At 48.8% G+C, this 22207-nt stretch overlaps 1 protein-coding gene across 1 annotated transcript; it reads left to right on the forward strand.

The window, feature by feature from the left end:
* The first annotated feature begins 428 nt into the window (after positions 1-428).
* Cdhr1 (cadherin related family member 1) lies at positions 429-20749 on the forward strand. The gene is made up of 17 exons (XM_075988683.1): positions 429-787; positions 1316-1411; positions 2292-2437; positions 3598-3648; positions 4859-4948; positions 7060-7146; positions 8386-8502; positions 9542-9685; positions 10051-10129; positions 11632-11732; positions 13511-13714; positions 14238-14390; positions 15533-15697; positions 16416-16483; positions 16999-17227; positions 17848-18105; positions 18586-20749. The coding sequence occupies exons 1-17, from the start codon at positions 733-735 to the stop codon at positions 19120-19122; spliced, it is 2580 nt and encodes an 859-aa protein (XP_075844798.1). The 5' UTR covers positions 429-732; the 3' UTR covers positions 19123-20749.
* Positions 20750-22207: the final 1458 nt, after the last annotated feature.

Consider the following 22207-nt stretch of genomic DNA (forward strand, 5'->3'; position numbering starts at 1 on the left):
AGAAGGAGGGTCCAAGTCAGGAACACTCGTGGGATTTTCTGCGTTCCAACTCCGTTCCGATAGAATCCCCTATACTCTCGCTCTTTTGGTCTAACTCAAAGCAAAGGGACCTGTTTGAACTGCCAAGGCGGTACTGCTTTTCATTGCCCGTTCTTTTCTCTCACCAACGCCGTCCTCTCTGCCCTGGAAGAGGCTGGGCTCTTTTTCTGCTCACTGTTTTATGTTCATGAATGCTCTGATCAGAAAGGTCTGACCTTCCTGAAAGTCTCCAGAAAAAGTTAAATAAAGCAGCAAAATTCCTGCGCAGCCGGAGCCTCACCAAACCACGGGAAACCCCGAATTTCTTGAGGCTTGCTCAAGGTAGTCTCAGGCAGGCACACAGTCCCTCTGCAAAGCTCCACCTCTGCACCTGCTGCTCCTGGGTTGCTAGGACACAGAGGGCGTGGTAGGAGGGAGGCAGTCTTGTTCCGCCCTCCCGCCCGCTGCTTCAAGTTGGTCCCCTTAATTGGTCTTATTAGTTGTCTGACCTGAGCCAACTAACTGTGCAGATCCCAGAGCGCTGGCATAGGCTTAGCGCCCTCGCACCACCCGCGCTCCCTCCCTGCCGCCGCTGCTGCCGCCGCCACTGTCACCCACATCATTGCCTCTGTTCTCCTCCCGCGCCCCGGGCATGCTCCGAGGTCCAGCACCCGACCCCGGCAGTGGCCAGGCTCTCAACCAGTCTGCAGAGACATGAGGCGTGGCCTTCGGGCCGCCCTGGTTCTGGGGCTGCTGCACGTTTACCTGGGTGAGTGGCGAGGGCCCTGGAGGGTGGAGGTTGGCGTGTCCGGAGGAAACAGGGGTGCTGAGGCTGCACTGTCCAGTTGCAGACCTTGGGAAGAGAGCAGCCTTCCAACTGGGAGGCAGGGGGATGGGATACTCCCTGGGCATTTCTCCAGAGGCTTGAAGCCAGCATCCCGGGAGTCTGGGGGTCTGCTACTAGATATTTTGGCTCCTTTAAACTCGCGCTGGGAAGCGAGGAGACTGATCTGCTGGCTGCCCTGAATAAGGCAGAAAGTGTGACCTTGGCCCAGCACACAGAACCTCTCTCTGAGCTCTTTGATGGGGTGGGATTGTCCTTCACCCTGATTCTATTGCCTTCGGTAAAATGTGTCCCTGAAACACTTGAGCCTAGCCCAAGCATACCCTCACCAAGTACCCCAGGGAGGAATTTTGCAGGGGGACAGAATCCGTCTGTTTCATTAGCTGGGCCCAGATAGGTGATTTTGTTGGTGTGAAGCTCTCTCGAGGTGTCTGTCCTCATTTTTTCTTCTAGCCCAGGCCAACTTTGCCCCTCACTTCTTCGACAATGGAGTGGGCAGCACTAACGGAAACATGGCCCTGTTCAGCCTCCCAGAAGACACTCCTGTAGGTAAGAAAGTAGCCTTGGCCGCAGCCACCCCAGGTCTCCAGAGTGAGTTTCCCCAGAGGGAAAAGAACTCCAGAATTCAAGGACAGGACTTGTGACTCTTTGCCCCATGGGTACTCTGTTTGTGTTCTGAATGCCCCAGGGTAATGACAAGGAAGGAGGTCATTGCTGCCACAGTGACCTAAACTGGACCCCTCCTGGAGACTGGGAAGTTTGAAGCATAGTTGTGAGGTGCTTGCTGCTCTTTAGGGTGTGACCTTGAGCAAACATATTAACCTCCGCAAGCCTACTTAAAAACCACCCAAGAAGTAGAAAAAGTCAAGATCTCCTGAGTAAATTGGGAGTATGGGGACCTTGGGAGAGGGTTGAAGGGGAGGGGAGAGGCAGGGAGGAAAGCAGAGAAAAATGTAGAGCTCAATAAAAAAAATCAATAAAATTTTTAAAAAAGAAAAAAAATACCACCCAAGAACTTCCAACCAAGAGGTGTGCAGAGTGGTGGGTAGAAGGAGACAGGAATGGTTACACCCTGAATTTTACCTTATGAAGGTTTCCCTAGCTCTTGGGAAGATGACTCCTGATCCCAGGGACCCCCCTTCTCCAGTTTTAACTTCTTGGAGAGAATTCATTTCAGGTGGAAGAATAGTCTCTACCGCTAGCCTCCTCCTCTGTACTACAGTACAGTAAAGCGGCTGATGATAAGGTCTGATTGATATCTTTGGAGAATAAAGAGAAAGAAGGAAGCAGCCAGCAGGGGCGAGGTCTTGGGAAGAAAGCAGTTCCCAAGGCACTGAATATTAACAGTGAAATCTCTAGCTCAGAGTATCCTCTACTTTCAGGAAAAGTTGGGTCCCAGATTCCAGATATTCCTTTTGTCTTCTTCCAGGTTCTCACGTGTACACCCTAAATGGGACTGACCCCGAGGGAGGCCCTGTCTCCTACCACATCAGCTTCGACCCCAGCACCAGAAGTGTCTTTTCTGTCGATCCCAGTTTTGGAAACATCACCCTGGTGGAAGAGCTGGACAGAGAGGTACAAAGAGGCATGGGAGAAAATCGGGGTTACCATTTGTTTAGCGTTCAGAAACCTCTGTGCTGCTCTCTGTGGAAGATGGGGTGAGGGAGGGGGTAATCCCCATACTGCAGCTCTTCCCCAGCCTGCTTCATATTAGCAAAGATTTCTTTATCCTTCCAGGACAGGTAATGGTGATCCTTCAGCAGCAGCCGCCGGCCTTGCTTGTCTTTAAAGCGTATTTTATTAACAAACCATCAAGATTTGTGCTCTGAAGTTTCTGAAAGAGCCCCCCCCCCCCCAGTGGGTTTTTAAGCCTGGTCTTGGAGGAGCCCCTCAAACCCCAGGGACTTCCACAGTCTAGGCTAGAGAGTTGGAGAGAGAGAGAGAGAGAGAGAGAGAGAGAGAGAGAGAGAACGTCTGAGTTTGAGACAGCCCTGATTCTGGGTACTTCTGAACCCTGGGATGATATAGCTTAAGTTTCCTTTTCCTCCACTTGCCTATATAACTCAGCCATGGCTGTGTTGCTACTGAGATTTCTGGTTCTACAGCAAAACCCACCAACAGAGGGGGCAGAGGAGGGAGCTGGGGGAAGCGACAGAACTCAGCATGGTGATGAGGATTTTGTAGTGGAGGCAGATTGCTGCCAACACACTACCCTGTGACCTGTATGTATATATGTATATATATGTATGTATATGGATATATATGTATATATATGTACACACACACACACACACACACACACACACACACATATATATTTGGTAATCTCCTCGAGATCCCAGCAAGCTTTAGGGAACACTTGGGACACCATGAACATGGACCGTTGCCAAATCCTGGACTGTAGGTGTGGAGAGAAAAGGGAGGGGAGAAGAAAGGAGAGGTGGGAAAAACTCCTCTCTTGGGTACACCACACCAGGGTTGCCCCCATTCTCTAGCAGGACAACATCTTTTGGGGGACACAAGCAACCCTCTGGATCTAGGAGAACTCTGGATACACAGAGCCCTCCCGAATAAGGTCTCACACCTGGTAGGGTGGAGCTTCATAAACCAACCACAAAGACCGCCTTGCTCAGCTCCTGACTCCCTAAAACAGCCCTCTCTGACGGGGCTATAGCTTAGCGCAGCCTCTAATCTAAGCTGCTCCCAGTTTGTCACTCAGATCCTTTGCTTCACAGAAGGAAGATGAGATCGAAGCCATCATCAGCATTTCCGATGGCCTCAACCTGGTGAGTCAGCCTGCACGGGGCACCGATCGTCTTTCAGCTGTGGTATTCAAACCCGGGACAGTGAAGGCCTGGCCAAAGTGCCCACGTCTAAGGAAACACAGTGAGGTTATGGGTGAATGAAGAGAAGGGATAAGCAGAGGTCAAGGCCTCTCAGCTTTGTTTCTCATGGGTCTCACCTACACCATGCATCTCCTCAGATCTGTCTACTCATTCCCCATCTGCCAGCTTCTGGCTCTTGGCCCCAAGGTGCCAGGTGTTCTCCCTCCCTTTTCCTCCACTCCCACAGCCTCTACCTTCTGCCAGCCACTCAGTGTTGACATGCTTGTGACAGGCCCCAGGCGCTCTCTGACCACCCAATCTGTATTCAGAGTGCTGTCAAGACCTTCACTGGGAAACATAGATCTGGCCGCTCTCCAGTTGGGAAAGCACTGCCAGCTGGCCCTCACCTCCCTCAGGATGAAATCCAAGTGGCCCTGCAAAGTCTCCCTGTCAGGTGCCATCTGCCTCTCCCAACGCTTCTCCCCCACCCATCCTGCCAACCATGCAGCTAGACTCTCCTTCTGTGCTCTGAATTCCTTTTGTGTCTGTCTCCTCTTGGCTTTGCCCGTTGACCCCAGCTTCCTGGCTCATTTCTGCTTCTTCCCTCTGGCAAACTCGCTGCAGGATTGATACTTCTGGTCCCAGAGGTCCCCAGGAGTCCACCACCACAATTCAGGATCCTTGTAGGGCCTCTGACTGCAGTATTCAGCACAAAGGACACATTGGCAGAGGTCATAGACGTACTTTCTCAGGTGGTTCTATATTTGGGGCATTGGTCTCAGGACTTGCATATTACATTGCCATTCTAAATGACATCTCTATATGCTGATTTCTCCCCATAGTTAAGCCACTGCGGTCACTAAAAAAAATGCTCCATCAAATGTTCCTCTGTCTCTAGGGTGAAACGATGCGCTTGCCATCAAGGGGTTGCTTAAAGATATTTGTTGCATGAATAAACAAAAGCAGGATGGAAAGGAAAGGAGGGGGGAGGGAGGGAGGGAGGGAAAGAGAGAGAGAGAGAGAGAGAGAGAGAGAGAGAGAGAGAGAGAGAGAAAGAGAGAGAGAGAGAGAGAGAAGCAGAAATATATATAGCTGGGGACGTTGGGGACATCTTTTTTTAATCTCCCAAGAAGGTCTTCCTGCCCCAACTCCTGACTCTTCCACTCCTCAGGTGGCAGAGAAAGTTGTGATACTGGTGACAGATGCCAATGACGAGGCACCTAGGTTCATCCAGGAGCCCTACACTGTCCTGGTTCCAGAGGTGAGCAAGGGACCCCTAGGCAGGGACAAAGTTCCCACTTGGGCCCATGGCCTCATCCCAAAGCTTCCCTCTGACAGATTCCTGCATGGAGTAACCTGTCCATCACTCTCTACATCCGCTTGCCGCTTTTCCTATAACTGAAAATGCCTGCGTATTAATGTTAAATGCATTTTAAAGCCATTCTTATGCCCCTACTTTGAGACCTAACTAAATTTTGCTGTATTTCCTTTTAATATTCTTACGTGTGGTTATAGGGTTTTTATTCTTTTTGTTTGATGTAATTGAGATTCTAAAAATATGCTCTCTTTATTTCGTTTCTTCATTTCATTACAACATAAGAATTTTGTTCCTTCCTTGTCAAGCTTAGGTCATTAGCATCATCGTAAAAGCTTCTATCAAGTGAACAGCCAGCATACACTGATGGAAGCCAAGAATCCCCTTATATTTGGATATTTAAGCTTTCCATTTCTACTGCCCAAGAAATATCCACCTTTAAGAAAACACAGGCCGGAAGAAGGGGTCACGTCTCCTGAAACTGGGGTTACAGATGGTTGTGAGGTGCCGTGTTGGTGCTGGAAACAGCACCCAGATCCACTTCAAGAACAGCAAGTGCTCTAAGCCACTGAGCTGTTTTTTCCCCATACAGACATGTGTTCCCCCTTTGATTTTCTTTTTGTTGTTTGTTGTTTTGTTTTTCAAGACAGGTTTCTCTGTGCAGCCCTGGCTGTCCTGGAACTAGCTCTTGTAGACCAGGCTGATCTCAGACTCACAGAGATCCACCTGCCTCTGACTCCCGAGTGCTAGGAATAAAGGCGTGCGCCTCCACTGCTGAGCTTCCCCCTTTAATTCTGATTCTATTCCAACTGAGGGTGCTGACAATCCATATTCGTATTATTTGGGAGACAGGAGTGTAACTCAAACCAAAAGTTCTGTGGTTTTTTTTTTGTTTTGTTTTGTTTTGGTTTGGTTTTTGATAGCTTCGCTCTATAGAAAGGATAGCTTTGAATTCTGGTCCTCCTGTCTCCACTTGAGATTTTTTTGTCTTCAGACTAGGGGTATAGTTCAGTGGTAGAAGACTTCCCAGCAATGCTTAGGGCCCTGAATTTGCCTCCTAATACAAAAAGAATCTTTAAGATAGAGTTAAAAAAATTGAAGTTACTATACTGAGTTGCTCACATAAACTCTTTAAAATTTTATTGTTTATTTTTATGAACATAAGTGCTTTTCCTGAATGTATATCTGTGTACCACATGTGTGCAGTGCCCGAAGAGAGCAGAGTTACAGATGGTTGTGATCCCCCATGTGGGTGCTGAGAATTGAACTAGGCGGTCCTGAATATGTCCGTGTTTATGAGCTGTGTCTTTGTTTGTAAATTAGGTATAAAGCAGGTATCACTCCTTTCTTACATTACTAAAGTACTTTCCTAAAGGATCACTTTGTTTGCCCTCTGCTTTGTGATGCAAGAGAGCAACTGTCTCCATCCTAATGTTTGCTAAGGGGCCACTCAGTTTAGTGAGTAAAGGTGTTTGCCAATAAGCTTCACCATCTGCGCTTGATCCCCAAAGCCCACAAGGTGAAGGAAAGAATCAATTGCAAGTTGTCCTCTGACCCACATACAGATGACTGTGGCATGTGTGCGAATGCATGCACACACACGCACACATACACACACACACACACACACACACACACACACACACACACACCTCTCGATAAACATGTCTTCTAAGTCCTTGGTGGAAGATGCTCCATTCTTGCAGTAAACTGTGTATATGTGTTCCCTGGTGATCCTGAATATGTCCATGTTTATGAGCTGTGTCTTTGTTTGTCAATTAGTATTTTGTATTTAAATCTTTTAGCTCTTAGGGGCCTAGTTTTTGCCTCTCCCTCTCCCCTTTCAGACGACCTCTCTTTTCTCGCTCTCCCCCTTCCCACCCTTGTCCTCGTGTCCACTCCCTCAGCTCCTCTCTGTCACTTGTTGGGTGCATTGTCACCACTCCTCACCCCTGTCCAGTCACCCTGCCGACCTCTCTGTTCCATGACCCCTGTGCCTCTGCCTCCCCCACCGTCCTGTCATCAATACTGACCCTTCTCTGGGTGTGGTTCCTCAGAACACACCGGCTGGGAGCAGCATCTTTAAGGTCCAGGCAGAGGACAAGGACACTGGCTCTGGAGGGAGTGTCACCTACTTCCTACAGGTAAGACAGAACATACACGGTGCAACCAGGGCCCTGAGATAGAGAAGACACCTGGGTGTCCTCCACTGCCATCACCAGCCAGCACTCCCTCCCCGCCCCTTGTGCCTGCCAGCGTCTCTGTTCTCAAGGGTACCCCACAGGGATGAAGACCAGAAGGAGACAGGAGACCTTTTCCCCAAATTGGCCCAGCTTGACTTCCTCAGAGTTGGGCCAGATCCTCTCTCTCTTTAGGATTATGGGACCCTCAGTTCTCTACTTCCCCACCCTTCTCCCTAAAGAATTTCTAGACACCTAGTACCCTCACAGCATGCAAGAAATTCATTTAGGACTCAAATGGTCAGAAGGAAGAAGAAATCAGGTACTCTGCCAAAGAGAGTCAGGGTGCCCCAGCCCTCGCGTTCATCCCTCTATGCTCCATTGGCAAAGATGGGAGCTTCTGCCATGGACCACTGCCTTCTCCTGGTCTCCCAGGAGACACTGTCCACCTCACATTGCTGCTGTTTTTGTAGCACATTCTATTCTTTCCAAATCTGGCCACCTAATCTCAGATTCTCAAGGCAATATGTCATCGTGGCTTAAACTACTAGTTCTAGAGAAATCCTCTAAACTCCTAAGAACTAGAGGTGAACACTTCCCCCACAAACAAACACACACTGGCATGTTCCTCCAATATGTTACTTAACTCTTCTACTGGGAATGAGAAACATTACTTATTCAACCATCATGAGGATTAAAGATATGTAAAGCTAAGATTGCAGTATCTGGAACCTATTTCCCAACCTTCCCCAACTAGAGGAGACTCTGAGGACCTTAGCAGAGGCAAGTGTTTTTAGAGACTGTTTCTGGTCACTCACCATCTCCTATCAGACACTACTTATGATCACCACAGCCATTTACACCTGGTGTGGTTTGAGGGTCCCCAGATCTCTCTCTTTCGCTATTAGACTTAAGTCCTAGCTTCAACCAAGTCAGAATACTCTGTGAATGTTTCTTCCTGCTACAAGCCAGCAGCTTTTGCTGGGAGAAAGAGCTGGGTTTGACTGAGGGTATAGAAAACCTGAACAAAAATTTCTTTGATGGAAAACCCCGAGTTCAGACAGCAGGGGACTGGAACCTGCAATCTAAGCCTAGAAGCCAGGGTTTCTGGGATAAAGGTCAGTGATTCCTTCAATGGGCAACGTGAGAACTTCTGGCATGGCCTGGTTGTGCCCTGAGTTCAGCTGCTCCCCAACTTTACAGAACCTCCACTCCTCTAAGTTCACCGTGGACCGCCACAGTGGTGTGCTGCGTCTCCAGGCTGGAGCCACACTGGACTACGAGAAGTCGCGGGCTCATTTCATCACCGTGGTCGCCAAGGTAACAAAGGAGGATGTAGGGGGAACATCCAGTGGTAACTTCAGCCTCTGCTAGGTTGGAGCACAGTGAGGTTTTATTAAAGAGTGGGTATTTTCCAGAACAAGAGACACAGGCAAAGGGGATGGGGAGCAGCTGCTTGGAAACTCTTCTGCCAGAACACATTTTCCAGGGAGGCTGGTGTCTCTAGGCTGGAGGGACCACATCTCTTTCTAGGGGGTGTCATATGACTCCCTAGACACTTAGAAGTTTGTCCCTTCATAGAGGAGGAAGCCATGACACAGAGATTTGTGTTCCTCTCACAACCTCCATTGTCTCTGTCTCTCTAGCCAGAATGCTACTCTCCTTGCTGGGTGACCAGCTATCTCCTCTCTGAACTCAGTGTCCTCAAGTGCCTATTTCTGAAGCTTTATGAAATTCCTCCTGTCAATTTATGAAGCACAGGGTGGAAAGCTGGGAATCCTCAGGCACTCAGCCAAACTTCTTGCCCCAGGGAGAAGGAAAATAAGCTGCCACATTAGGCCTATTGGTTTCTTTCACAGGATGTCAGGATCGCAGGATACTCCCCTTTCAGATTACTGCTTGTCTGTAGGCCGCCCTACAGCCTGTGCTGAAAGGCTGGGTACCACCCACCCTACCTGCTCAGTTGTATTCCTGGGAATCCATAGCCACCAGCATAGGCTGGACATATGGAAGGTTCTTGGGAATTGCTAGAGACTTGGTTTCCAGCTAGGGGTAGAATTTAGGTCTGACTCCTCCCCCTCTGGCACTAATCACACCTAATGTACCTGGAGAGTTAATTAATTCTATACCCAAAGAAAGCTGTCAGACACCTGACTTAAAGGTCCCATGTGTCATTTCTTTGGCATGTCCAATACCGCGGAAAAATGAGAATGGATTCCAGAGACCCAAGAACAAATAGACACTGGAAGGGGCCAGCTGGCTTTACAGCCAGGAGTTGGCAGGAATTTACTCAAGTGGAACCTGTCACCTTGAGGCCAGCTTGTCTTCACCCTCCTTCTCTGATCTCATTCCTCCCCAGGATGGTGGCGGCAGGCTTCGAGGGGCTGATGTGGTCTTCTCAGCCACCGCCACAGTCACCATCAACGTGGAAGATGTTCAGGACACGGCACCCATTTTCGTGGGTACACCTTACTATGGCTATGTTTACGAGGACACCCTTCCAGTGAGTGACTGCATTGCCTACCTGGCATCCGCTGTGCCCTGGGACAACCCTGAGGGTGGCTGGATTCACCATACACTAGTCAGTCTCCCCGGTGGAAGGCTGGTTAGGAGTAAATTAGGAGGTCAAGAGTTTCTGGAAAGTTGCACTTTGATCCTGGGGCTAGGGAGTGGCAAAATTCACTCAGGTGGTCCCTTCAGTCTTGGGAGGCCAGGTGCAGAGAGCCCTACGCAGGTCCCGGTGGGGTCACCTTCTTGTGCCACCCAAAGCCCAACTATTTTTCTCCTGTCCATGATGGGGCGGCAGTGTTGGGTTAGGGGAGATGCTTTCATCACCCCAGCCTCAGACAACGGCTCCTGTTCTCCAAGGGCTCGGAAGTGCTGACCGTGGTTGCCATAGATGGAGACCGAGGCAAGCCCAACCGCATACTCTACAGGCTCTTGAACGGTAAGTGAGGGTAACTCTCTGACACATTTCCGGTTCTGTGCAACTGGATCCTGGCTTCCTCACCTATGGGACCAGGATGACAAGAAGGTGGGGATAGTTTCCTCAAATGACAGCTTGCTCTATCCTTGCTTGTCGTGACACCCAGTGAGAGAGAACACTGCAGAATCCTGAGAGAGACGTATACTCTTTTTGCCCTGGACGTAGCCACCAATGGCATGATTAGCAACATTTCTTACACATTCAGAATTTCTGTGTTTCATTCTCAATCTTTCTCTTTTCTGATTGACTGGGGCAGATAATTGAACGAATTAGATACAATGGTGTTGTGGCTTTTCTGAAGTCCTAGGCCTGTGTGTAGAAAACAGAGGTTCAGAAGGGCGGCTAAGTATCAACTACTGATTATTGATTTTAATCTAAGTTAGATTACTCTGGCACATTCTCCTATCACAACTGAACAGGAGCCAAGCAGGCCAGCATGCCTGGAGCCTGAGCCTAGCTGCGCTTACTTCTGCCGTGTACCACCCTTCCCCTGAGACATGCTGGTATATGGCCACCTTCCAGTTCAAACAAAATCGTGCCATGACCACCAAGAAATCACCTGTGTATGGGCTCCCTTTCCGGGTGTCTTCCCTTCCCCACCACCTCTGAAACCAGCCCCAAGTTACAGTACACTCATCCCACGCCCCTCCTCATCTCTCCTTTTTACCCTCCATCTCACAGGCCTTCTTTAAGTTCCTGTCTGTGTTCCTCTTCCTTCCTTTCATCCCCCCTTCATCTTCCTTTCTTATCTCTTCTTGTTCCTTTTTTTCTTACACACACGCACACACACACACACACACACACACACACACTTTCATGTGTAAGAAAAGGCACGTGGGATGGATGTTGAGAGCTGGCCAAAAGTTCAAGTCCAGATCTCTACTGGCTAAGGGACCTTAGGCAAGTTACTTAGCCCCTCTGAGACTCAGTTTCCTCATTGGCAAGACACAGAGAGGTGACAGTATTACATTCTATGAGGAGCTCTCCATGTGGTACATTTACACAATGGAGTACTACACAGAAGAAAAAATAACGACATCCTGAATTTTGCAGGAAAATGGATGGAGCTAGAAAACATTATTTTGAGTGAGGTAAGCCAGACACAGAAAGACAATTGTCACATGTACTCAATCATAGGTGGTTTTTAAACATAAAGCAAAGAAAACCATCCTACAAACCACAATCCCAGAGAACCTAGACAACAATGAGGACCCTAAGAGAGACATACATAGAGCTAATCTACATGGGAAGTAGAAAAAAACAAGAACTCCTGAGTAAATTGGGAGCATGGGGACCTTGGGGGAGGGCTGAAGGGGGGAGGGAAAAGGCAGGAAGGAGAGCAGAGAAAAATATAGAGCTCAATAAAAATCAATAATAATAAAAAAAGAATATGTGGCATGATTCCCATGCTATGCTACCTCCTGTGACCTTGTGCTAAGCTGCAGGACATTTTTCTCTTACAGAGAGTGACGGAGTCTTTGCAGTTAACGAGACATCTGGAGCCATCTCCGTCCTTCAGAGCCCTGCGCAGCTCCGGAGAGAGGTGTATGAGCTTCATGTCCAGGTGACACCCCACTTCCTTGGCTTATCCCACCCACTATCCAGTCCTGGAGAGCTACGGAAGTGACGAGACCCAAGGGCTCCGTCCGGGGAGAAAGGCTCTGTCTGGGGAGAGACTGAAAGGTTACTCCAAGCAGCACCTGCATCAGGCAGCAGCAAACGCTTGCAAAGAGAAGCGTGAGATCACAAGCAGAGTTCCTGAGAATGCAGAGGGAGTATCACCAGCTTGACCCTGGACTCGATACAAATAGAGATAGCCAGAAGTGTTCTAAGTAGCAGCGAGCTAGCAGCAGGCACACATACATTCCTTTTGCTCTTGACTGTGAGTGTGGCCTGACCAGCTAGCTGCCTCAAGCCCCCCGCTTCTCTAACTTCCCAGCAGTGATTAACTGTACCTGGACCGGGGAGCAGGAATAAACAAACCCCTTTCTCTCCTAAGATGAGTTAAGTCAGGGTGTTCTGTGATAGCAACTGAAAGAAAACTAGGACAGGCTTGGAGGGAATGAGCTATTCCCCCAGAGGATGGCTGCTACAGGAGGGGCGCTGTGGGCAATGCCCACAACTGCAGAGCTTCTGAGGCTGAGGGTGAAGAGGCTGTGGGGAGCAGGTGGAGGAAACAGCAGGGCTGCAGAAGTCAGCAAGAACTTGCCAAGGACTGACTCACAGAACCAAGGGAGCTGAGCCTCTGACGCTGAGATGGTAGTGCCAGCTGCAGTGTGGAAGTTTCTGTGAAAACTCCAAATGAGGATGGGTGAGAATTGAGTGAGATAGGAAAGAGAGACAGCAGGCAAAGGCTTCTGGGAAGGAGAAGGCCTACAGAGAGGTGTGGAATGGGGTCTGGGAGGGTCATTTTAGAGCAGCGGTTCTCAACTTGTAGGTCATGACCCCAAAGGCCATCAGAAAACACGGATGTTTATGTTACAGTTCGTAACAGGAGCAAAATTGCAGTTCTAGAATAGAAATGAAAATAATTTTGTGCTTGGGGTGGAGTGTGGGGAGAGTCACCACAACATGAGGAGCTGTAAGAAAGGGTTGTAGCCTGGTGGTAGTGGTGCACGCCTTTAATCCCAGCACTCGGGAGGCAGAGGCAGACAGATCTCTGTGAGTTTGAGGCCAGCCTGGTCTACAAGGGCTAGTTCCAGGCTCCAAAACTACAGAAAAATCCTGTCTCAAAAAACCAAGGGGGGGGGGGGGGAAGAAGAAACACTGGAAGGAAGCCCTGGAAAAGGGATATTTGTTACAAGTTTTGTGGGGTGCCTATGAACACTCAGTCTTGGCTCTACAGCCTGTATTATTTGTTAGCTAATGCTTCAGGAGAAATCACCCCAAAGTTAGTGGCCTCAAACAATATATAGGAGTAAGGAGCCCAGGTTCAGCTTGGCTGAATCTTGAACTCCAAGGTCATTCACGTAGCTGCCACCAGAGATAGTCAAGGCTTGACTGGGGAAGGACTGGCTTTACAACTCACTTGGTTTTTGGTATGACTCGGTTGCTTGCTGGTTGTTGCCAATGGGTTACCTACAGTTAACTCCTTATCCCATAGCTTCTCTCCAGCATTGCTGCCTGCTTCATGAAAGCCTTGGGAAAGAGAAGCTCTGCAGGAAAAGTGGATTATAATCTCTAATTATAATCTCTAACCATGCCGCCAGTCAAAAGCAAGTTGTCAGGTCAGGTCACACTTTAAGAGAGGAATTCCAAGGGTCTGAACATCAGGAGGAAAAGTTACTAGGGCCAGCAGCCGTGTGCCTGCCACACAGCCATAGCCACCCGCTACCATCCTAGGTGACAGAAGTCAACTCTCCAGGAAGCCCAGGTGCTCAGGCCATGGTCCCAGTCACCATCAGGATTGTGGACCTCAACAACCACCCCCCAACCTTCTATGGAGAAAGTGGACCCCAGAACAAGTTTGAACTGTCCATGTATGAGCACCCACCTCAGGGGGAGATCCTCCGTGGACTCAAGATCACTGTCAACGACTCTGACCAGGTGCGTGGCCATAGCCTTAAAATTGACTGGGTCTGTACCAGTGCTCAGTTTCAGAGAGAGGGTCCAGAGAAGTCACAAAATGAATAACACAAGATGGTGCAGCTAAGAGGTAGCGGAAGGATGGTAGCCAATCCCATGCTATTTGCTTAGACATTAATAATCAGCTACAAAGTAGAAGGCAGGTGAAGAAAAGGTCCTCTGCATCTGACCTTCCAATTGCACATCACTAAATGTCCTTGCTCCTCCAGTGCTCAGCATAGTACCAGGCAGACGGTTATGAGATACCTTGTGGTTGCTGAGAATTGAACTCAGGATCTCTGAAAGAGCAGCCAGTGCTCTTAATGGCTGATTCATCTCTCCAGTACCAACTAAATTTGATTCTTAATCAACTCCCCTTTGTAGAGAAAGAGTACTCACTGCTTAGGGCTAAAGGGATGTAAGGGCTCCCCACCTAGCACACATATATAATGTATTTCTGTTCTTATTTATCTTCTATTTCCTCTCTCCAAATTCTGTTGCCCAGGGAGCTAATGCCAAATTCAACCTACGGCTGGTGGGACCTGGAGGCATCTTCCGAGTGGTGCCACAGACAGTACTGAATGAAGCCCAAGTCACCATCATAGTAGAGAACTCAGCCGCCATTGACTTTGAAAAGTCTAAGATGTTAACCTTTAAGGTAGGTGACGGTATTGCACTGCTCTAGGACTGGAGAGATGGCTCAGTAGTTAAGAGCACTGTCTGCTCTTCTAAAGGTTCTGAGTTCAATTCCCAGCAACCACATGATGGCTCACAACCATCTGTAATATGATCTGGTTGCTCTCTTGAGGAAGAGACTTGGTCAGTCATCCTCATCAACTTAGACCATGAAACCTGATATGGACAAGTTTAATAAGAACCCTCATAGATGGGCTGCCAATGCATGCTTCAGCATTGTCAGGGCATAAATTATGGGGGCAGAGATGGGAAGATAGGGCTGGAAGTAGGCTAGCTTCCACTTCCAGATTCAGTGTGGGAGGACCATTGTCAATCCCAGTCCTGGATGGTTCTATTTTTTTTCCCCAGAGTTTCTGCCCATCCTGTGGGCATGTGAACAATAGGAGGTAGGTTGGGGGTGGGGATGGTACCTCCCCCCACAGCTTCTACAAAGTTCTCATAGCTCATCCTTACTGAGCTGCCAGCTTCTAAACCACTACGTAAGGGCTGGGGAGTCAAGGGCACGCTACCAGTGTAGTTGGCTGTGTTAATAGATGGAGAAAGAGAAACTGTGTGATTCTCATGTGCCTCTGACATTTGTCATCTTCCAGTAACAACCATAACAGAAGTGGGGAAATACATTTTTTGATGTCATTTATAATTATGTAACACTATGAATACATATAAACAACGCCTGCCATATATTAACATGTGAATAATATATGAATGAAAAGGTACTTCATTAGGAGTACAACAATAATAGCAATTCCAGACCTGGGCACAATGGGAGTGATAGGATCACTAACATTGCAGACTCACAGGCGAGGGATGATGAGGGACTGTGAAGATGGCAGCCGGGATAGCCCACTAGGAGTCAGAGTAAGAATGAAGTACACATTGGGTGTGGTGGTACACGCCCATGTTCTTAGCTCTCAGGAGGCTGAGGAAGAAAGACTGGCAGTTAGCGCTGGAGTTTGTAGTAAGACCCTGACTCCAAAAAAAACGCAGCACAACAGCAAAGATGGAGAGATGAGCACATGACCAGTTCTGGGGGGATGGGTGGTACTGGGCCCTCAGTGGAATAACTGCCCTCCCTGACAAGTGTGTTTCTCGATCTTTCTCCAGCTCCTGGCCATTGAAGTGAATACCCCAGAGAAGTTCAGTTCCACCGCAGACATTGTGATCCAGCTTCTGGACACCAATGATAATGTCCCCAAGTTCACATCTCACTACTACATTGCCAGGATACCAGAGAATGTTCCAGGGGGCTCCAACGTGGTGGCTGTCACAGTAGGTTGGGGACTGGTTCATAAGACCAACAGTCATTATCTGTGATCTGTTTATTTGTTTCATTTTTCAAGTCAGGGTTTCTTTGTGGAGCCTTGACTGTCCTGAAACTAGACCTGTAGTCTAGGGTGGTCTCAAACTCAGAGAGATCCACCTGCCTCTGCTCCTGAGTGCTGGGATTAAAGATGTGCACCACCACCGCCTGCCCAACTGTTAGCTGTGACCTTGAACAAGGTCCTTGCCCTCTGTGCCCTCTGTATGTCTCTGATTCTTCACCTAATGATAATCTGTGTCTTCCCTCACTGTTATGTAGCCGGGGTCAGATGAGGAAAGGGTCTTGTGATATGGCAGAAGGCACAGTCTGTTGATAAAGGAGTATCTCCTTACCTTTGCCATGTGTTGTAGAAGCAAGCACCAGGCCACTTCCTGCTAATGATAATGGCGATACATGTGCAAGCTCCAAGCACAGGGCCTGAAGCCCGTTCCCATCTTCCCCTTGTTTATGAAAGAAAAAAGCATCTTCCAGACATAAACCTTTTTGGTTTGTTGACATCTGACACCTCCCTGAAGAAAACTAGGCAACCTCCAGGCCTCTTCCTCCCCAGTTGGACACACCCCAGGCTCTGCCAGCTTTCCATTGCAAGCTGCCTTCAGCTACAGGAACTACTTACTGCCTGTCTCACCATAGTGTTGGTGCCATTCGGAGCTTTCTTTTTTTTAGGCTGTGGATCCAGATACAGGACCATGGGGCAAAGTTCAGTACTCCATCTACGGGACCGGATCAGACCTGTAAGTAGATCCAGAACACCAGACAAAGCAGTTTGCAAGGCTTTGGGTAAAGCGATCCTCTGCTTAAGCAGGAGGGACCAGTAAAAGGAATAGAGCCAGGTTAGGGATGTGAGCGTCCCAGGGTACAGGGTAGAGAGGGGCGAGGAATGGAAGGACGCTGTGGAGAGCCTGAGGTAGAGATAAGGGACCACTAGTGAGGCGCCTGAAGAAGAAGAAAGCTGCAGTCATAGCCTGGAGCATAGGTAGTGACTTCAGAAGGCAGATGAGCAGAGACAGGACAGAGTGAGGGTGGGGTGACAGACTGTGGTAAGGAGAATAGGCAGTAGTATGGACTGCCTGTCAACGACTGGATCCGAGTCCTAGAGTCAGATCGTAAGGGGCAGGAGCTGCTGGGATGCTTGGGGAAGACATTTAGATGCATCTTACTGCTGCAGTGTGTGTGTGTGTGTGTAGACATGAGCAGGCATGTACATGTGTACATGAGCATCTGTGCTTCTGTTTTCTGTGCCTGGAAGATTCTTGATTCATCCATCAACGGGGCTTATCTACACTCAGCCCTGGGCCAGCCTGGATGCCGAGGGCACGTCGCGGTACAACTTTTACGTGAAGGCTGAAGACATGGATGGGAGGTACAGCCTGGCAGAGGTGTTTGTCACTCTGCTGGACGTCAACGACCACTACCCTCAGTTTGTGCAGAGCATCCAGGAGAAGACGATGGTGCTGGGAACCTCAGTGAAAATTGAGGTGGGTTTCAGAGGCAGCTGAGCACCCTGACTGGGCCGTAAGCGGTGAAGTTAGATTAAATGTGTCCTGCTAAGGGCACTGGGCTGCGTGGCACTATACATAGCTTCCTGTCCACCCCGACTAGAAAATGTGCCTAGGAAGGAAAATATCACCAATGAAACACCTGAGGCTCAGAGGGCTTGAGTTCTGTGCTTGCCTGAATTTATGTCACTGACCTGTGTATCTTCAAAGCAAGCTTTTCTCACAGTACACTTTCTTTGTAATGCAGAAAAGACATGCATTCTGAATTCTGACAGACACGCTCTGAATACCAGACACCCCCCTTCCATCGTGGACCAGTCACTTGGCATCCAAGCTTTCATCTTTGCATGTAGAGTAAGGCATCACCAACAAGCACCCCATAGACATATTCTGGGAATGGAGTTACCTAACACCTACATAGACCTAACAGAGACCAAGGCTCAGAGTGGCACATAAATTGTCCTTCCCCAACTCTGTTCTGATCCAACTAGGATTAGAATTCTTTCCCATCAACTCAGAAAGCTCCCCTCCCCATCCTTATATACTGTTTTAGCCAACGAATATCTTCCCCAAGTGATCCTCCTGCCCTCTCTGCCCAGGCTACGGACAAGGATGCGGAGGAGCCAAACAACTTGGTCGACTACTCCATCACCCGTGCAGAGCCAGCCAATGTGTTTGACATTGATGCTCACACTGGAGAGATCTGGCTCAAGAATTCCATCCGCTCCTTGGAGGCTCTCCACAACATCACGCCCAGCGGGGACTACTCGTGGTCCCTACAGGTGCAGGCCAAGGACCGAGGCTCCCCGTCTTTCAGCACAACAGCCTTACTCAAGATCGACATTACAGACACAGAGGTGAGCGCAATGCCGTGGTCGGGAAAAGGGGGCCGAGAGCAACTTGTGCCAAAGATGCAAAGGACTTTCTTTGAAATCACACCCAGAGGCTTGGGAGTCAAATTGAAATTCTAGCTTCAGTATCAATTAGTGATGTAACTCTAGGCTATCTAAACCTCCATTACATTTTCTGTATTAGAAGGTAGAAGCACAAGCATTATGTGGAGTTCAGTGCCTGGCAGGAATCCATCAAATACAAGGTTCCTGGTTCGTTTTGGTTTATGGTTCTCCCTGTGACCAAAGATAAGCACTATTTTGTTAGTCCAAGGGAAGACTCCAGGGAAGCAGGAGGTTGGAGTCTGTAGGAGGCTACTATGGTCTCTCTCACTTGATTTTGCCCGAGGGATGCCTTGGGGCGGGATGTTTAAACCTGTATGGCTCAGAGAAGCTCACACAGGGAAGAGGAGTAAGTAGTTAATAGGGCACAACTTTCTCTTTCAGACGCTCACCCGAGGTTCCATGGCTGCCTTCCTCATACAGACCAAGGACAACCCCATGAAGGCTGTAGGTGTGTTGGCTGGCGTCATGACTATTGTTGTGGCCATAACCGTCCTCATCTCCACCGCCACCTTCTGGCGTAACAAGAAGTCCAACAAGGTCCTGCCTGTGAGGCGTGTGCTCCGTAGAAGGCCCAGCCCTGCACCCCACAAAGTTCGCATAGAATGGCTCAAATTCAGGAGGGCCAAGGCTGCTACCAAATTCATACTCAAAGAGGAGCCTCCCAGTGAGAACTGCAATACCAGCAGGGCAGAAACCATAGTGCCCCCCAGAGCTCCAGCTCTCCCACCACCCCCCAAAATGGTATCCAGTACAGTGGCCCAACGGACAGTGCCTACTGTCTCTGGATCCCTTGCCCCACAGCCACCCCAACAGTTACCCAACCACAAGCACGTAGGAGGCCCCGTTCAGTCCTCTCTGGTCTCTGAGCTCAAGCAAAAGTTTGAGAAGAAGAGTCTTGACAACAAGGCTTACTTCTAGACTGTCCCCTGATTCTTCTCTTCCCGTTCTCCTGTACTGACTCTCAAGGTCACCTCTATTTTGTACAACGTTGCCACCCTGTATATGGGGCTCTGCAAAGGGCTTTGGGCAAAAGATTCCTCAGCCGGGTTGCAGTTGGCAAATACAGGCCCACTACCCAAGTCCTTGGCACAGCTACAATGCTCCTTATTCTTCAGAGAATAGAAATCCACAAGGAATCAAGTCTGTGTGGTTCTACTCACTAAGCCTAGACCTCACAGCCATTGAAGACCTTCAGGGACCTTGCCATCCTTAGTTGAGAAGTAGGGCCCAGACCACGGGTGGCAAGACTGGCAAGAATCTAGATCTTGAAGCTTCAGTTAATAGCAGGTTAATGGAGGTTTGTTCACAACTAAACTGAAAATCAGTGAGCTTTGTGGGCTATAGGAAAGGGCCCTGAAGCTCTGAAAACCCATGTTAACTATAAGATTCTATGCCCAAAGCCAGGGGACAATAGAATTGGCATCTGGAAAAGACTGTGCTCCAGACATGTAGGTGTAAGGTGATCTCTCCCAAGAGTGGACGCAGATGTCTCTCAGCCTACCTTGAAGAGACAGGGCACGGTGGTAGGTGGATATCAGGCCTGAGCCCAGTTTTGATTCAGCTCTTCTCAAATGACATGACCTTAGAGATTTTGTTTAAACTCTAGTTGTCTTCTTGCTTGTCTGGAAAATGAAGCAAAGCAAAACCTAAGAAAACAGTGACCTGAAGGCTTTAACCAAGTACAGAGCAGCAGGATTGCAAAGTATTTGTCCTAGGCCAGCTCTCTGGTCACACTTCATCCAGAAAGTATTAGCACCTTCAGTGACGCCACCTAGTGTCCCCAAGAGGGACTATGCTGTAATTGGGGAGAGCCACTGCCCTAGACAGTTGTGGCCTGATAATGACTTTCCCTGGACTCACACAACTTCCTCCCACCCATGTCAATACCCCTCACCCCATGTCCCTCACAAAGAACCAGTCAGGCGGTAATACTCAGCCCAACTCTGAGAAACAAGTCTCCCAGAGTGATTGGCTCTATGCACATGACGGATCAGTAGCAGGAGTCTAGTCCACGAGCTCCACGTCCACGCCGTTTTTCTCTAGCTGGGACACACCTTGTTAGCATGTGATAATCTTGCAGGAGAGAAACCTTGCACTCTGCCATGGTTAATACATAGAAGTTCTGTTTTCCTTTGAGGAAACCCTTTAAGGAAATCTAGATATGTACGTTCTTCAATGCCCTCCAGGATTCCGTGCTTTCTGATCTGATCAGATTGCATGAACATGTGCTTCGCTTGATGCCCCAGTCTGTGTTTTGAGGTGTTACACAGATGTGCTAGCATGCAGAGTCCTCATCTGGAGGTCTGCAGTCACTAGTTCACACAGTATTGAGGGATGAACACTGGCCGTCTGTCTGGACACCAAGAGTCCCACCCAGAAGGCACTATCTAGCCCGAGTCCCGTCTGGAAGGCACTGTCTAACCCATGGTTCAGGAAAGTGCTGGTCTGGACCATGTTTGCATCACAGGGAGTTCAACATCCTATGATATGCATGCAGTCAAACTCTTTTGTAAATGCTAAATAAAACCTATCATTCAAAGGATAAGCTGACCTCCTGGCCCTCTTTTATTGATGTTTACTGACCTGTGGGGACCAATATCCCTGACTCATAGCTCGTTCAGTGATGATGCCATTCATGACCTCCTTTCTCACACTGAGAGACATGGTGGCATTTTGTCTAAATTGTCTGCCTACATCTTAATTACAAGACCTTGTCTTGCCCTGGATGTAAATTCTGCATTGCTCAATCTGGAAGGGTCCAATCAGCATTGCTTCAAGGAAGAAATAGGTCGGAAGCACAGTCTAGTGATCCCGAAAGCAGTCCAGGGGGAGCAGGATTTGGCAAGGCCCTGGTGTGGATATGATGCCAGGAAAGCAGTTCATCTCTGGGCATGAGGTAGTGAAGGGGCCTGGACTGGAAGTTCTGTTCAGCACTGCGGTCCTTAGGAGGAGGGTGGGTTTGTGGACAGACTCGGGAACGTGAGCCAAGGAGAGACAGTCTTGGAAATGATCACAGAAGAGGGAAAGGGACTAGTAGTCAACAGGAGACTACGGGGAGAGAAGAGGATAGAGCCAAACAAAACCAGCAAATGTGGTTGGCACTGAAGGGGACACTGTCAGTGGGGCGAGTCCTACAGCATGAGGAAAGGGCAAACTGGAGGGCAGCCTACTGTAGCACACCGAGATCGGCCCTGACCTACAGTCTGGCCTGACGATATGTTTCCAAGTCAGTAAGTAGGAAGGAGACAGGAAAAGCAACTGGGAATACCATCCTCTTTCCAAAACCTACAAATGGAATATTAACCTCATGCGCAATCAGTAGGGGTGATTCTAAGTGATCTGAAGTCATTTTTCCATCCCTGTAAGCAGGGACTCATACATATAACTGTGTATGTAGATACACTGGGGGGAAGGGGTTACCCTTGCACATGAGGAGGTCAGAGGTCTCTCTCAGATGTCTCCTTCAAATACTCTCCACCTTATTTATTGACACAGGGTCTCTCACTTTACCTGAAGCTTGCCCACTCTGCTGGACTAGCTGGCCTGCACTTATCTAGTGATTACTCTAGTGGTCTGCACTTATCTGAGATTACAAGCACGCTCCTTAATGCCTGCCCGATTTTTTAAAATGTGATCCTGGGGCTCAAATTCAGGTCTTCATAAAGTGCATAGCAAGCCCTTTGCTGACTGAGCCATCTTCCCAGCCCTCCAAGCTCAGACTTTTCTAATTTTATGAAATAACAAGATGCTTTTGCAGTTTGACAGTGTTAGGTGTTGCTACCTACGTGTGAATTTGTTTAAAAGACCAAGGCTGTCTGGGTCCCACTTTTCTTATCATCAGTACGGGGTGTGAAGGCTTGTTGCTGTGAGGGCAGCAAGAGCAAATATATGCAAACACCTAGTGTCTACTTTGTAGCTACTGATAGAGCTCAGTTGCTATTCTTAGATGTATAAGGTGCATTTGAGGACGGCCCACATACAAGAGTTCATGTGCTGGAGGACA

The sequence above is a fragment of the Microtus pennsylvanicus genome, chromosome 10, assembly GCF_037038515.1.
Source record: "Microtus pennsylvanicus isolate mMicPen1 chromosome 10, mMicPen1.hap1, whole genome shotgun sequence".
Lineage (NCBI taxonomy): Eukaryota > Metazoa > Chordata > Mammalia > Rodentia > Cricetidae > Microtus > Microtus pennsylvanicus.

Coding starts and splice junctions, on each gene's coding strand:
- Cdhr1 (XM_075988683.1), top strand. CDS start 733: ATGAGGCGTGGCCTTCGGGCCGCCCTGGTTCTGGGGCTGCTGCACGTT. Junction 1,412..2,291: donor CCCAGAAGACACTCCTGTAG/GTAAGAAAGTAG, acceptor GTCTTCTTCCAG/GTTCTCACGTGTACACCCTA. Junction 2,438..3,597: donor TGGAAGAGCTGGACAGAGAG/GTACAAAGAGGC, acceptor TTTGCTTCACAG/AAGGAAGATGAGATCGAAGC.